This window comes from Malaclemys terrapin, chromosome 12, assembly GCF_027887155.1.
Source record: "Malaclemys terrapin pileata isolate rMalTer1 chromosome 12, rMalTer1.hap1, whole genome shotgun sequence".
Taxonomy (NCBI): Eukaryota; Metazoa; Chordata; order Testudines; family Emydidae; genus Malaclemys; species Malaclemys terrapin.
The window spans coordinates 10,429,315-10,443,903 of NC_071516.1; the positions used below are offsets into that span (position 1 = coordinate 10,429,315).

Genomic DNA, 14,589 nt, shown 5'->3' on the forward strand with positions numbered 1-14,589 from the left:
ATTTCAGTAGGCAATAAACAGTCAGAACCTTGGGTTATCTAAACTTGCAATAAATCACCTTAGTAAAATATTCCAAATCATGATAAATTTGATGTTTGATTATTAAAAATGGAAAAATACAATATATTAAAGTGATGTTCTTCCATCATTCTATCAGAGATACACATGTTTAGCCTAGAGTTGACTAGAAGACAACATTGAAAATCACTCAAACTATTCCTGAGCATATGACTTCATTTTGAATGTACAGTAAAATATACCATTTTATTACGACTTTTACGAGCATTCATATTTCCAAAGTACATATAAATACATGCTATAAAAGTTTATGGAGCTGAAGTCAGGCAGCACATGATGAAAAAGAAACAATTCAGCATTTTACATAGCAAGTTCAATCAATAGTAACGTAATTTAAATTGCTTAATTTGTTCTCTTGTATTTACAGCTTCTTAATGAAAACCATAATAGGCAAGAACTACAAAGAGTCATGACTTAGTCATGTCAAGTAACAGCTCTGATGCTGGTCCCTGGAGCAGAAGTTTAGCATCTGCTATATAAATATTTTCTTCTTTGTTTTGAAAAGGCGGGGCCATATCCTCGGTTGCCTGTGTCATTCCATTGGCTTGGAAGTACACCAGCTGATGATCTCATCCTTCAATTCTTTGGTAGCTGTTACGCTAATCTCTCTACTTTCCTGTCTCCCACAGAATTCCACTCTCCCAAAACAAACACTTCAACCCAAACATGGTCCTGAAACAGTGCCCGATCCTGGCTGTAGAGTTACTTACTGCACCACATTACAGCAGCTTTCACTATATGGAGTAATTTCACCCACTCCTGAAATTGGAACCCAAACAAGGTGAAGTAGAGTGGACTGCAGGACAGTGCTATGGACAGTAGGTGGAGATGCATATAAGTGACTGAAAAGGGACTAAAAATGTATTGGTGCTTCAGCAGAAAGCATGTAGAACACACCATGTAAACCCTCTCCCCAGTGGCCTGATTTTCAATGGGAGCTGCAGAGCTCAGCACGCTTGAAAATCACAATTTAATGGGATCCATCATTTTTCCTTATTCTTCAAACCTCATAGGAGAGGTGGGACTGATCAGAAAGTACAGAAGTTTCATCTAGAAAGTTTGTTGGAGAGGAAGAGGGAGAGGAAATCACAACAGAACAATCAGACAGTTGTCAGGTTCCTCAGACATGTTCTGAGTAGGCTGGAAAAAGGACCTTGAATATAAATTATTGGGAGAGGGGGAAAGGTTCAGGCAACACAAAAGGCTTAAGAGATCGTTATAGATGCCATATGTATGAGCCTGACGGTTTCCTCAGGCATTTTATGTGGGACATTCTGGACAAGGAAGGAGTAACCATAAAATCAATCCATAGCTGTCCCCGACCGACTAGAAAAATGCTACACCAAACCTACCATCTTTTCTGTCCGCTGATCAGTTTGTTTTAGAGAAATTCTTCAGAGTTAGGGAAAGCAGTGCCACAAGACACAGTAACTTCAAAGGTTTAGGGCAATGGTTACGTCTGTGGCTTTGGTCTAGAAATTGAAATAAATGTGTAATTACCATAATTCTTGGGCTAGGAGAAATCACACTAAAGAAAGATATGAAAAAGACAGACTCCAGTTCCCAGGAACAGGACACGAAAGCCACCGCCACAAAGGGCAGCCCCAGCAATGAGAGGGAAGAATGGTTTGAAACACTGAACTACCACACCGGAGACAGACCTGGGGAGGAGGGCTGAAAGGGGAAGGCTGCCACTCTCACTGCCCATGATGTGTAGACAAATAACTTAATTCCTTAGGGCTGTCAGTTCCCCTTTCACCAGCATGACAGTCACATCCTCTTTTTAAAGCTATGAAAGAGGAGCTGATTGAAGTGAGAAGTTTGGAGTAGCTGCGCTTTAACTCATTCCTGCTCCTGGGAAATGGTAACATTACTCCACTGGGCTTAATTTTGCTTCCAACATTTGGGGGGGAAATATTTTCAAGGGTTGTTTGAATCCAATTACTGTCACTTGTAACAGTGTGGTTTTATGTAGACAAAACCAGGCTGCTGTCTCACAACAAACTTATCTTTACTGAAAAAAAGGGAAGAGATGCATCTTTTCTCTAAACCATTGTGGGCCCAATCCTGAAAGCTATTCAGTAACTTCAACCTCCATTGCCATCACTAGGAGCTGAGAATGAACAGGAGCTTTCAAGCTAAAGGGCCCAATCACAAGAGAGTGAACATAAAATGGCCATATAGGGTCAGACCTGTAGTCCCATCTAGCCCAGTATCCTGTCTCCTGACAGTGGCCAGTATCAGAGGCTTCAGAGGGAATGAACAGAACAGGGCAATTATCAAGTGATCCATCCCCTGTCATCCAGTCCCAGCTCCTGACAGGCAGAGGCTTAGGGGAACCCTGGGCACAGGGTTGTGTCCCTGACCATCTTAGCTTGTAGCCATTGATGGGCCTATCCTCCATTATTTATCTAATTCTTTTTTTAACCCAGTTATACTTCTGGCCTTCACAACATCCCTTGGCAATGAGAGCCACAGGTTGACTGTGCACTGTGGGAAGAAGTACTTCCTTATGTTTGTTTTAAATCTGCTGCCTATTAATTTCATTGGGTGAACCCTGGTTCTTGTTTATGAAAGGGCAAATAACACTTCTTTATGCACTTTCTCCACACCACTCATGATTTTATAGAAATTTATCATGATTCATATCCCCCCCTTAGTCATCTCTGTTCTAAGCTGAACAGTCCCAGTCTTTTTAGTCTCTTCTGATATGGAAGTTGTTCCATGCCCTTAATCATTTTTGTTGCCCTTCTCTGTACTTTTTCCAATTCTAACATTTTTTTTAGATGGGATGATGTGACGGAGTATACCAAACCCTCTGAGGTCCCCTGCTGAAGGTCTTGTGGCTGTGGAAGGCCAAAAAGGGCAGTGGAGAGGGTCCTCCAAAGTGCCTAGAGTGGCTGTGTGGGATACAGCCAATCAGGGCCCAGCAGCCTCGTATAAGAAAAGCTGCAGGGCCAGTGGAAGATCAGTTGCTTGCTGGAGCTGTAGGAGTGTGGATGGTATGTGGCTGGCTGACAGAGCTACAGACCCCAGACAGGGCAGTGCTGCTAGAAGCTGCGGAGAGCGAGAAGGAGCCATGAGCTGGTTGCTGGGACTCTGTTAGGACAAGGTCCTGAGGTAAGGGTGAAGACAGTGCAGGGCTGTGGGGAAGTGGCTCAGGGAATTAGAGAAGCCTTGCAATATAGTTAAAGGGATACAGCGGATGGCTGCAATCTACAGGGTCCCTGGATTAGTGGGTGGGCCTGGGTCTCCCTCACCTCATCCCCCATTAGCCACTGGGGGGAAGTGGCCTGGACAGTGAGGTGCCCCAGAGGGGGAACTGAACTATAGTGACCCAGATGGAGAGCTGTAGCCAGGAAGCCCCAAGGGGGCAAAGACATTGTCTCCAGGGAGGAAGCCCTGGGGTGCTGCTCTATCCCAGAGGAGGAACAATCAAAGTGTGTGCACTCGGCCAAGGGGGTGCTCACGAGAGGTGAGTGCACGCTGTTACGGGTGACCAGAACTGCATGCAGTATTCCAGGTGTGGGAGTACCATGGATTTATATAGTGGCATTATATGATCTTTTCTGTCTTATCTGTCCTTCTCCAAACAGTTCCTAACATTCTATTTGCTTTTTTGGCTGCCATTACACACTGAGCAGATGTTTTCAGAGAACTAAGCAGGATGACTCCAAGATCTCTTGCTTGAGTGGTAATAGTGGTAAGAGGGTCACCTTCTAAATGACATAAAGCAGCAAGACCTACAAGGTGGACTTTAAGGAAAATGGTCTAAGACTACAACAAAGGTAGCTGTATAAAAATATTCAGACCATATCCTTGGCCTATCACCAGATAAGCAGATGTCAGTCCTTTAGCAGTGGTATGATTTTAACTAGTAGAATCTCTTCTGACTCAGAAGATTACTTCAAAACATTCTCTGCTCCCCAAACAGTCCGATTTTGTGCTCTTCCCTCAAGAATCAGAGACTTTAACTTTGCATAGATGAGCCTGGCTAGTTCCATTCTCTTATAAAATCAACTAAACTCTTCTCCACCAGAAAGAAAAGCAAATCTGTCTCACCCTATATGGCATACGCGTGTGTCTGCTCAATGGAGAGTGTATGGATTTGATTCTCCTCTCACATACACCAGTGTAAATCAGGAGTAACTCCACTGAAGTCAATGAAGTTACATGGGTGTCAGCATGAGAAGAAATCAGACATTTTATGTTTTCCTAACTTTATTAGCTAGAATCTTCTTATATAAGCAAGTGTCTACCTTTTGAGTAAAGACCAGTGGAAGACATTTGTCTTCAGAGAAAAATATTCCCTGTTGGCCCTGCTAGTTTAAGGTCCAATGTGCAGAAATTTGCAGCAAGAACAATTTTCTACAGGATTTCCTGATGGAAAAACCATGGCCCCTCCACACTCCAGCAGTCAGCATTGCATTGCCAAATTACTAATTAATTCTTCTTCATTATTTAAATGTACATGATGTTTGCTTCACACCATTTGTTTTTAACTTCCTGTCCCCTGTTGGTTTCTTGGAAGGAACATAATTATTAGCATTTCCATTCTTCTTCAGATTTGAACATGCCTGTGTTTTTTGCCCCTGGGTGGGGACAGCTGAACTATGGAACTTGGGACATTGTTTGAGGGGTCTAATGTTACCAATATCCTGAATACCAACATCCTGAATCTTAGAGCTGCTTGCACAGGGCTGCATATTGAGAAGTTGCGGCTTGGTGGCTGACCTCTTTTTCATCTCATTCCTCGTTTCACAGGCATGTTTCTGTGGGGATGACGTGCCACCCATAACCTCAGCAACTTTTGAGTGACTTGGATATGCATTTAACTGGCTATTTTCTTCACAGTGTACATCTCTTCTGTGACCTGAAAGGCTGGTGCGGAGCTTTATCACACTTTCTTTGGGAGTTAACGGCTTGTTAGGCGAAGGGCTATGCAATGATTTGCCTTTGCCAGGGCTTTTTAGGGTCCGAACGATACTAGGAGCCGTCTGAGGCCTAGCTTTGGCTGTCTTTCCTTTCTCGTGCTGTATAGTTTGTACCTGCAGCCACTCCAGCTGCAAAAGCCGATCGATATATTTCTCAATAAATCCTGCTGGTTGTGGTCGAGATTCCGATTTACACTCCGTGTTAACAAACATTGCCAGCTGCTGCAGGTCCCAGGAGTTGAAAGGAGGTGGGAGGAAGTCAGGATAATAATACATTGATTCTTTATACCCTGCATCAAAGAGGTGTTCAAAACATTCTGGGTCAATTTCTTCAGCTCTGAGGTTGAGTTCTGGCAGTGTGCAGGGGGAAGGAGGAATGGGAATTCTTTCTGAGTCAGAAAGGTCACTGGCACTGTCCTCAGCAGCATCCTCTTGAATAATTCTCACTGATTGAAAGTCAAGAAACATCTCATTCACAGAGGTCCCTGGATATTTAGAAGTGCAACAGACAGCTTCAGTCACATGCTCTCCAAGACTTCTTTGAGATTCTCCTTTTTGATTAGAATAAAATCTTTGCATCAGAACATCTTCTGCCCTACTGGAGCCACCTTGTGAATTCCCCTTCAAATTGGAAGGGATTCTGTGTAGTCCAGATTCACTTTGCTTTCTTTCTGTGAGGTCCTTCTTTGCCCCTCGTACTTTGTACAGTGATGTGCAAACACTCATCATTCTACATGAAAAGAAAGAGCATTTACAGTTAGATCATTTAACCCCTTTTGGAACTCCAACTAGGGCTTGCTAACTCCACAACCTCTGGAGCCCCAGTTGTGTCCACAAGATGAGTGAAAGACTGAAAATAAAAGCTAAGAGAATTGGTATGACTTGAGAATCTATGAATGAGATGACATTAATATTTAACTTGCAGAAATAAACTTGCCTAAGTTCCCATTTAATGGTTTGACCATTTTGATGCACATCACTTACAATGTGTTTATATGTAAAGTGTAGAATATATGGAAGCAAATTTGGATCTGCAGGAAAAGGCAGGCTCTTGCAAGAAGGGTCAGTTGAGATCTGAGACAGAAATAAAATAGCAAATAAAATAGCTAGGCTTTCCGGGCCCTATCACCAACTCATGTAAACTGATGTAGCCCCCTTGACTTCAACTGAGCGTTGCCAATTTATACCAGCTGAGGAGCTAGCCCTCTGTGTGGTTAAATGGTTAAAAACCAGAAAACTTCTGCTCTTAGCTCCTAAACCAGTAAATACAGACATTAGCCACCATTTGCCCATGGGTACAATGAGGTGAACGGGAGAGATCAGTTTTTAATTATGCTTAGAACAGGAAATAATGGTGGTAAGCGTGTGGTTCCTGTTGGGAAATAATGTCTTTATAAACACATACAACTGACTTTTTTTTTTTTTTTCCCTCACTGTCTCCCATTTCATTCAAATCTGATTTTGACTATAAAGCTCTTTGAGGTAGGATAACAAGATTCCAATAACTTAACTTAAATCTGTGTTCCTAATAACTGAACATGAAGGGTGATATCATGGCCCCAGTTAAGTCAAAGGCAAAACTTCTATTGACTTCAAAGCCAGTATTTCACCTGAAGACTTATGTGCAGCTTCGAAAAATCCATGGACATCAGATAGACAATATAAAACACGTTACCTGTTTTGCTGATGAGCCTCATCTAGCCTGTTTCTTTCCTTGTAAAGAAAACTTGGTTGACTATCATCCTGGGTGCAACGGAAAGTCTAGAAAACAAATGTAAATATGTGTACCTAAAACTGTAATAAAGAAAAATCTGACATAAAATGTAAGCACATTTTTATATATGCAAAGGATTTGAATTGATTTACCTTTTTGGTGGTATTTAAAATACTTTTGCTTAATCTGCTGGGAGAAGGTCTCACAGGGGAAAGTGGTTTCTCTAGTCCTTTGGTACTTGGATGTCCCTTTCCACCACTGGAACTAGCAATAAATAAACAGGGTATTGTCAAGTATATTGTTATTTAATTACAATCACAGCTTCAGTACAGATTTTTAATGCAGATTTTTTTAAAAAAGGGGGCGAGAAAGAGATGGTCACAATTATACTTAAGTGTTCCTTAGATTTAAGGGATTTCTCATTTATGCTTCACTAAAACTTTTTCATGCATATTTGGTGGTCCCTTTTAATGTACATGCCACAAGTGCTTAACTCACAAATAGATAATTCAACAGTAATACTTCACACTTTTATAGAACCTTCTATCCAAGGATCTCAAAGCAATTTACAAACATCAGTAATTAACCATATTGCTATTGTTTTGCACAGTGCATAGTACAATGAGGACCTGGGTCATGACTCAGACTAGGTGGTTCCACAATACAACTAAAGTAATGATAATAATATGCAGTATTAAGAATATAGCAAGCCAAATCTTGCTTGCCTTTTTTATGTGCATAGTGCCAGTGATGCTCCAGGGATTACTCATGAGGATGTAATCAGAATTTGGCTCAGAATATGCAGTCTGTTACAATATTAATAGAAGCTATTTAACAACAGTGGCACAAAGCAAAATTCACAGTTTTGCGTGATTACAGGTTGGTGCTTAAATCAGGAGCAAAAAATCCCCCACACATTCAAAATGAATGATATGCATTACTGACCTGGACAATTTGATATTATATACCAGAGAGTATTCCCTTAAATAAATCAGACTCTCTCTGGGGCCACATTAAGAACCCCCCCCCCAAAAAAAATTTAACATATTAAAATAATGCATTCTCTAAGAATAAGAAAAGTTGTATTTGCATTGCACAGGAGCACTATACCTTATTTTAAAAAAAGAATGCTTGAACATGTCACTTCAAAACAGCAATCATATTTTACCTCCACGTCTGCTTTCAGATGGATTGTAGTAAAATTCACTTCTGTCAATACATAGTACTCATTTTTAGTTGGAGTCAGTACCATGCGTTTTGTCTGGGAAAATGATGTTTTGCCACTTTAATGGGTTATAAAATAATGAAAGCAAGTCCCAGTCCCTCCAGCATGGAAACAATCACCTCTAACTTTGTGACCTGCACATAAATTATTTGATCATCTGTTTCGTTGTGAATAAACAAATAGGTAAATGAAAAGGAAATAAATGACAACCTGGCTAGCCCACTGAGTCACACAATCAGTTAGATACTAATCTGCAATAACTACATATTTCCCTAGCAAAGAGATAGAAAATAATTTCCTTACATTACCATTCCTTTGTGGGTTTCATGGATTTGGCTGTCCTTTTTCATTGTCCCTCGTTGCGGTAGTAAGGGATAATCTTGAATGCCCGGTCCCATTATTATTCCTTTTAAAGAGTACTTGCAAGTTACACCTTTTTCTTTTTTTACATCATTTTTTCACAATCTTAAACAAAGGACTCCAACCTTTTCTGCGTATAAGGCAGAGTGCAGTGGAATCAAATATCACCACATCCTATGGATGCAGTAAACAAACACCATGCACTCCCCTCATAAAACACGTGATATAATCTTTCATAACCGTAGGATAAAAATACTCAGCCAGCCAGCTGTACTGGAAAACAAGATTTCCCTCCCCCAAAGCTTGCGGAAGGAGCAACTGCATTATTCATCTTCGGATTGCTGATCTTTGTGGAGCTGTCATTACCGGGGTTATTGAATGGAGAGCAGCACAGTGCCCCCACCCCCTTCCTCCCTGAGGAATAGGTTGGCCATTAGAATTGCAAAGCATTGTGGGTCAAGGACAGCAGGGAGATACGCATACTTTTCTATGGGAAGCTCGGCGGCTGCTGCTGCTATATTTATCAGGCACAGCCTGCCAGTCACTCCTGACTAGCATACCCTGGATTAGGGGCGGCTGCGCCAGGACCATCCCAAAGCATGAGGACCCCTGGGAATCTGTTGACAAACATGGCTCGGCACGATCACTTGTAAAAGCAGAGGGCTGCATTTAAATGCACAGCAGCACTGGCACAGTGACCCTTCGTACACTCCATGGTGATTTAACTTCCTCTTGCACAGAAGCATTGGGTGGAGCTGAGTCGCATTTGCCAATGGGTGTGGGTATAGGGTGACCAGATAGCAAGTGTGAAAAATCGGGACGGGGTGGGGGATAATAGGAGCCTATATAAGAAAAAGACCCAAAAATTGGGACTGTCCCTATAAAATCGGGACATCTGGTCACCCTATGTGGGTATCTCAACTTTTACAATAACAAGAACAGGTGATCAGGCACCTGTGCTTTCCCTTTGAGCTGCCCTTTTGTCAAAAAATAAATAAATTCATAGACCTTGTATATCAGGGGTAGGCAACCTATGGCACACATGCCGAAGGCAGCACACGAGCTGATTTTCAGTGACACTCACTGCCCGGGTCCTGGCCACCAGTACGGGGGGCTCTGCATTTTAATTTAATTTTAAGTGGAGCTTCTTAAACATTTTAAAAACCTTATTTACTTTACATATAACAATCGTTTAGTTATATATTATAGAATAGATTTATAGAAAGAGACCTTCTAAAAACGTTCAAATGTATTACTGGTACGCAAAACCTTAAATTAGAGTGAATAAATGAAGACTCGGCACACACTTCTGAAAGATTGCCGACCCCTGTTGTGTATATATTTGTAGGCACTGGCAAATTTTAACACTACATCCGTTTCATTTTTGCTCCTCCTTCCAAAATTGCAATTTTAAATCTGAATTGTATATCGAAAATTCCTGGACGAGAGCAGTCTATGGGCTGCTCTCTCTTATCCCCTTGAAATTGCATTCTCTGGACTAGGGATAAAGAGAGGGGGGTGATGTAATTTCCAGAAGATGACAAACAACCAATTCCAAAATCCCATCCCCTCACCTGTCGTTGGTTCTGATGTAGCAAAATGCAGTTTCTTAAACATTTCACTCTTCTCCATTAGAAATCTCATCCCTTGGACCAGGAGAGAGGACACATGGTGGATGTGATTTCTGATATGTTTCTCTGCCATCCTTCCGCAATTGCTTCAACCACTTGTCTTCCGCCCTGCCTAGGGATGCGATTTCTGATAAAGCGAAACATCTCAGATTTTGCATCCTCTATCTATTCTTGGCCCTATTTCCCCCCCCCCCCCCCCGGGAGCAAATTTTGACAAGTCTCACCCTTCAGAGAATTTTGCATCACTTCTTTGCTTTAAAAGTGATGACTTTTTTTGTTACTTTACTAAATATTACATTTTACTTGGAATGTCTCAATTCTAATTGTATTCCAGAGGGGAATAATTTTTTTAATGGTACTCTATAAAGGTATAATGATGAGCATTCTGTTGGGAAGGACTGCTCAGTTAAAAGTAATATTCCTAGCCTGATTTCTGTCTGTGTCTGTCTCTTTCCCATAGCTGTCCCACCAGAAAAACTGAATTACTCTCATTACAAAAAAATTAGGACCAGATTCTTGCTCCCAGTAAAATTACTTTTTGACGTTCCAGCCAACAAAGCAGCCTTCAAGCTGATCTAAGTGGCCAGCTAGGGATTCTCCTAGTATAATACAGAATTTCCAGTGGCATCAGGCCGGTGTAGCAATGGTAACTGTGGATGTTCATCCCCTTGTTAATTCATGCCAATTATGTTGGCAGTCAATAATGTCCTTAACTAGTCAGTCACATTCCCTCTACCCCTTCTGCTCTGCCAGTGACATCGTCAACATCCTTTAATCTGCACACACAAACACCTCTGCACCCACCATCTCTACAAATATGCCTGGAATGCTCTCCTACAACCTATTTTTCAAGTCAACATGGGCAAATTTGCCCAAGTGGCTAGTGATTTGGGGTGCTTCATTTTTTGAATGCCCAACTTGAGACACCTTAAAGGGGCCTGATTTTAAGAAAGTGCTGAAATCTCACCTCTGAAAATCAGTCATAAGTTGGCCCCCAAAAACTGAGCCATGGAAAATCAAGTCGCTTTTGAAAAACTTGGTTTAGCTCTCCCAAAAATTCACTTTTGCCACAAAGCCTGTAAGAGGTGAACTATAAGAAATGTAAACTTAAAACTGAACTGAGTTACATGATCATGTGTATTTAAACTTGTCCATTTCCTCTCCTTTTGCTATAATTTGTTCTCTCCCGCCTTTGTTGTCATTTTAAACTTCTAAACTGTAAGTGCTTCAGGGCAGAAACCACGTGAAGATCCTTGCACACCTGTCCTCTTAATACAAATAATAAGTTATGTTTTTGTTTGCAATCTTTTATTGTTTTCATTTGTGAGAGTAAATGTATACACAGCTTTTAAGTGTTAAATACATAGCAGGGACTATGAATTACTTTGTATTTGTGCAGCATCTAAAAAAAAAGCATCCCAAATTTAATTGGAGCCTTTGGACACCAGCAGAACCTATTGATGATCTGGAGATCCTGCCATTATTTATTAAATCAGTGAGGGGAAGGTACCTAACTTAAAAATGGCTGCAAAGCAACATCCAAGTTCCTCTACTAGCTTTGAAATTGTTATTGGAAAAATCTATCAATGAACAAATGCTAAACTCTCAGAGGCAGGGCAAGGCCAGCCCTTTTGCTCTGTTTATAGACTGCCTTGCACAATGGTCCAGGACTGCAGCTCCCAGGTGCTACCACAGTGCAGGGCCGCATTAACTTTTTGTCGGCTTGGCGCCAAACATATTTGTGGGTCCCCATAAGGAACAATTGTAAAAGACAGGCAGTTGACACAGGAGTTGTCTTTGACACAGCGCACAACTGCACAGCTTTTATTTAAAAGTTTAAGTTGCAGATGGAGGTGGCTCCCACTGGGGTACCAGCAATGGTAGCCTTAGGACAAAAAGAACACACACAAGTGCACATAAAATACATTATAGATGTAAGCAGAGTCAGGATGAACTCTACCCTGGCATCTGGTGGTGAATTATGGTGAGTGTGGAAAAGAACTCCAGGGGCTGATCTTGTTTGCATAGGCACACCCACTTGCCTGGCATGAAACAACAGCAACTGCAAGTGGTTACTTTAGCTGGTGTGGGATCCCCAGTTTTCTCTGTTATTGGGGCAGGAAGAATAAAGTGTTGTTCCCCTGATTCTGTGAATCAAGGCCAGTGGAACTGTTGTATGACAGAAGGACTGAGTGAGTCCTTCACCATTACCTGAGTAGCACTTGCTTGACAAGGGGCATGTGAACAAAACCCAGTGAATTGAGAGAGGATGGGGACAGGTGTTTGTATGGGATGGCATGGCCCCTTCTGAGGGTTTGAAACCACCAATTGCACTACTGCCTCTTTCCACTGCTGAATGTCAGAGCTAATTTTGATTCTATTAGGAGTCTAGTTACAGGCTGCTGAGCTGAATTCACTTTGGGCCAATGGTGCACTAGCACTGGGGCTCCCCTACTATGAGCTGACATTGCTAAGAGCTGAAATCACAAAAGAGCTAAAGTTATAAAGAGCTGAGATCACTGAGTGCTGTATTAACTAGTGGGGAAGCCTGTAGCTATATTGCTAAGCAGCTGGCGGAGCAATTTGTGGGGATGACTGGAGGAGCAACGAGCGGTGCGGAGCCTTGCGGGGCCGGTTGGAGTGGCCCAAGGAACGGCGAGCGGAGCTGTTTGCGGGGATGGCTGGAGTAGCTCACAGGTCGGTGAGCGGAGCAGTTTGTGGGATGGCAGGAAGGGACTGGCTCGTGGTGAAGGCTGTGGCGGAACCCCTAGATACAGAACCCGGCCCTTGTTGCTGCCAACTTAGATGGGCAGAAGGGTTACATAAAAGAAAAATACAAAATAAAACACAGTAGGTAAAAACAGCTAACAAAAGCCAAAGCTGGCCAAAACACCAGCCACGTGCTGCTCCCACTAAAAGGGAAACTTCACGCTATCTCACCCTTCCCTACCAAGGCTTGAATTATTTTTTTTTTGTATGAAACTGGGGAAGATTTAAAACGTTTTAGAACATTTTAAAATATGAAAAACTGTAATACATTTTATTTACAGCATCATTATTCATACTAGTCTCGCTTGTCTAACAAGTACATCTGCCATACGTGAAAGAACCCATCAGTGCCATAACAAGGGCCAGGCGAGTGAGGCACTTGCCTCGGGCACACAAAGCCAGGAGGGGGAGGGGGCGCAGAAAATGGTGGAGGAAAAAAAAAAAAGAGAAGAGAGTCCCTGTCTCTCCCCTGCAGCAACTGCTGCCGCAGGATCCTAGCGCCCCCCATCTCAACTGCCAGGGCAGACTGACTCTGAGCCTGCCCTTCCCCCTCAGACCCTTTCATTTTCCAATGGGACCTCCAGCAGCACAACCCTCCTTCCCCCCCGCCCACAGTCACCGCTCCTGCCCCATGCTGGGCAAGGAGGCAGCCCCATCCCTCATCCCCAGTGAGGCTACAGTCAGGGGCAACAGCAAGGGAGAAGGCACACGCAGTACCCTCCGGCACCCACCATGGGGGAGGCGAGGGTGATTCCTGGACCTGAGAGGGACCCTAGGAGCAGTAGCGTAGCTAGGGGGGTTCAGGGGGAAGCGAGCAGCGCCCACCCACCCCCCCTTCCCCCGCCCCCCCCACTGAGCCCCTCCGAGGGGAGATGCAGCATGGCCGCAGCATGGCCAGAGGAGCCAAGGAGGGGGGGAGTGGAGCAGTTGGAGGAGGAGCCAAGGAGGGGCGTGGCCAGAGGAGGAGCCAAGGGGGGGGGCGCCTTTGTTATGGTTGCTCCCCCTGCACTGAGAAGCTGGCTACGCCACTGCCTAGGAGCACATGCAGTGACAGTGGTGGGGGTGAGTGTGCTGCTGGGGGGGCAGGAAAGGGGGACTTCTCTCCCAGAGCTTGCTGCTGCCAGCAGGGAAAGGGCTGGGGGGAGTCCTCCTCTCTGGCCCCTGTCCCAGAGCAGCCTGCCTGCACCCCAAACTCATCCCCAGCCCTGCCCCACCCCAGAGCCCACACCCCCAGTCAGAGCTTTCACCCCCCCACCACACCCTCAATCCTCTGCCTGAGCCCTGAGCCCCTCCAGCACCCCAAACACCTCAGTCCCAGCCCCAGCCAGAGCCCTCACCCCCTACACTCCTACTCTCGCCCTGAGCATTTGCATTGTAATAAATTAAGTTTCAGGGATCACCCATTGTAGTTTTCCCACAAATACAAACCCTATCACATATGAGTATTACCAGAAAAGAATTAACCTTGCTTAACTGCACTGACATTATTACTTAGCCCTTTCTATCATGGTGTGTTGAGGGATAGATATGAAAGGTTTATTTTTCTTTTTATTGAAAATTTCATATCTTGACTTAATATTTAGATTAAGGTCTCTCCTACACACAGACACACACTTTTGACTGGAGCATTATACACTTAATTACTAACACTGCATCAGTTTATTTTAGGGCTGTTGATTAATCGCAGGTAACTCACACAATTAACTCAAAAAAATTAATCACCATTAAAAAAAAATACTGTGTTAATTAAATTGTGACTGAACTCTTGGGAGGGAATTATATGTCCCCTGCTCTGTTTTACCCACATTCTGCAGTATATTTCATGTTGTAGCAGTCTCGGATGATGACCCAGCACATTGTTCATTTTCAGAACACTTT

The 14,589-nt window shown here is 43.2% G+C and overlaps 1 protein-coding gene across 2 annotated transcripts; it reads right to left on the reverse strand.

Annotated features, from left to right (window-relative positions):
- Positions 1-232: 232 nt before the first annotated feature.
- FAM217B (family with sequence similarity 217 member B) lies at positions 233-8,722 on the reverse strand. Of its 2 annotated transcripts, none has more exons than XM_054046499.1 (4): positions 8,255-8,722; positions 6,879-6,990; positions 6,688-6,773; positions 233-5,742 (listed from the first exon to the last, which is right to left on the reverse strand). In XM_054046499.1, exons 1-4 carry the CDS (start codon positions 8,347-8,349, stop codon positions 4,536-4,538), a joined length of 1,500 nt encoding a protein of 499 aa, XP_053902474.1. In that variant the 5' UTR covers positions 8,350-8,722; the 3' UTR covers positions 233-4,535. The 2 variants fall into 2 exon arrangements, with proteins under 2 accessions (XP_053902474.1, XP_053902476.1); XM_054046501.1 differs by having other exon boundaries at positions 8,260-8,363.
- Positions 8,723-14,589: the final 5,867 nt, after the last annotated feature.

Coding starts and splice junctions, on each gene's coding strand:
- FAM217B (XM_054046499.1), bottom strand. CDS start 8,349: ATGGGACCGGGCATTCAAGATTATCCCTTACTACCGCAACGAGGGACA. Junction 6,991..8,254: donor ACCCACAAAGGAATGGTAAT/GTAAGGAAATTA, acceptor ATTTATTGCTAG/TTCCAGTGGTGGAAAGGGAC. Junction 5,743..6,687: donor GAGGCTCATCAGCAAAACAG/GTAACGTGTTTT, acceptor CTTTTCATGTAG/AATGATGAGTGTTTGCACAT.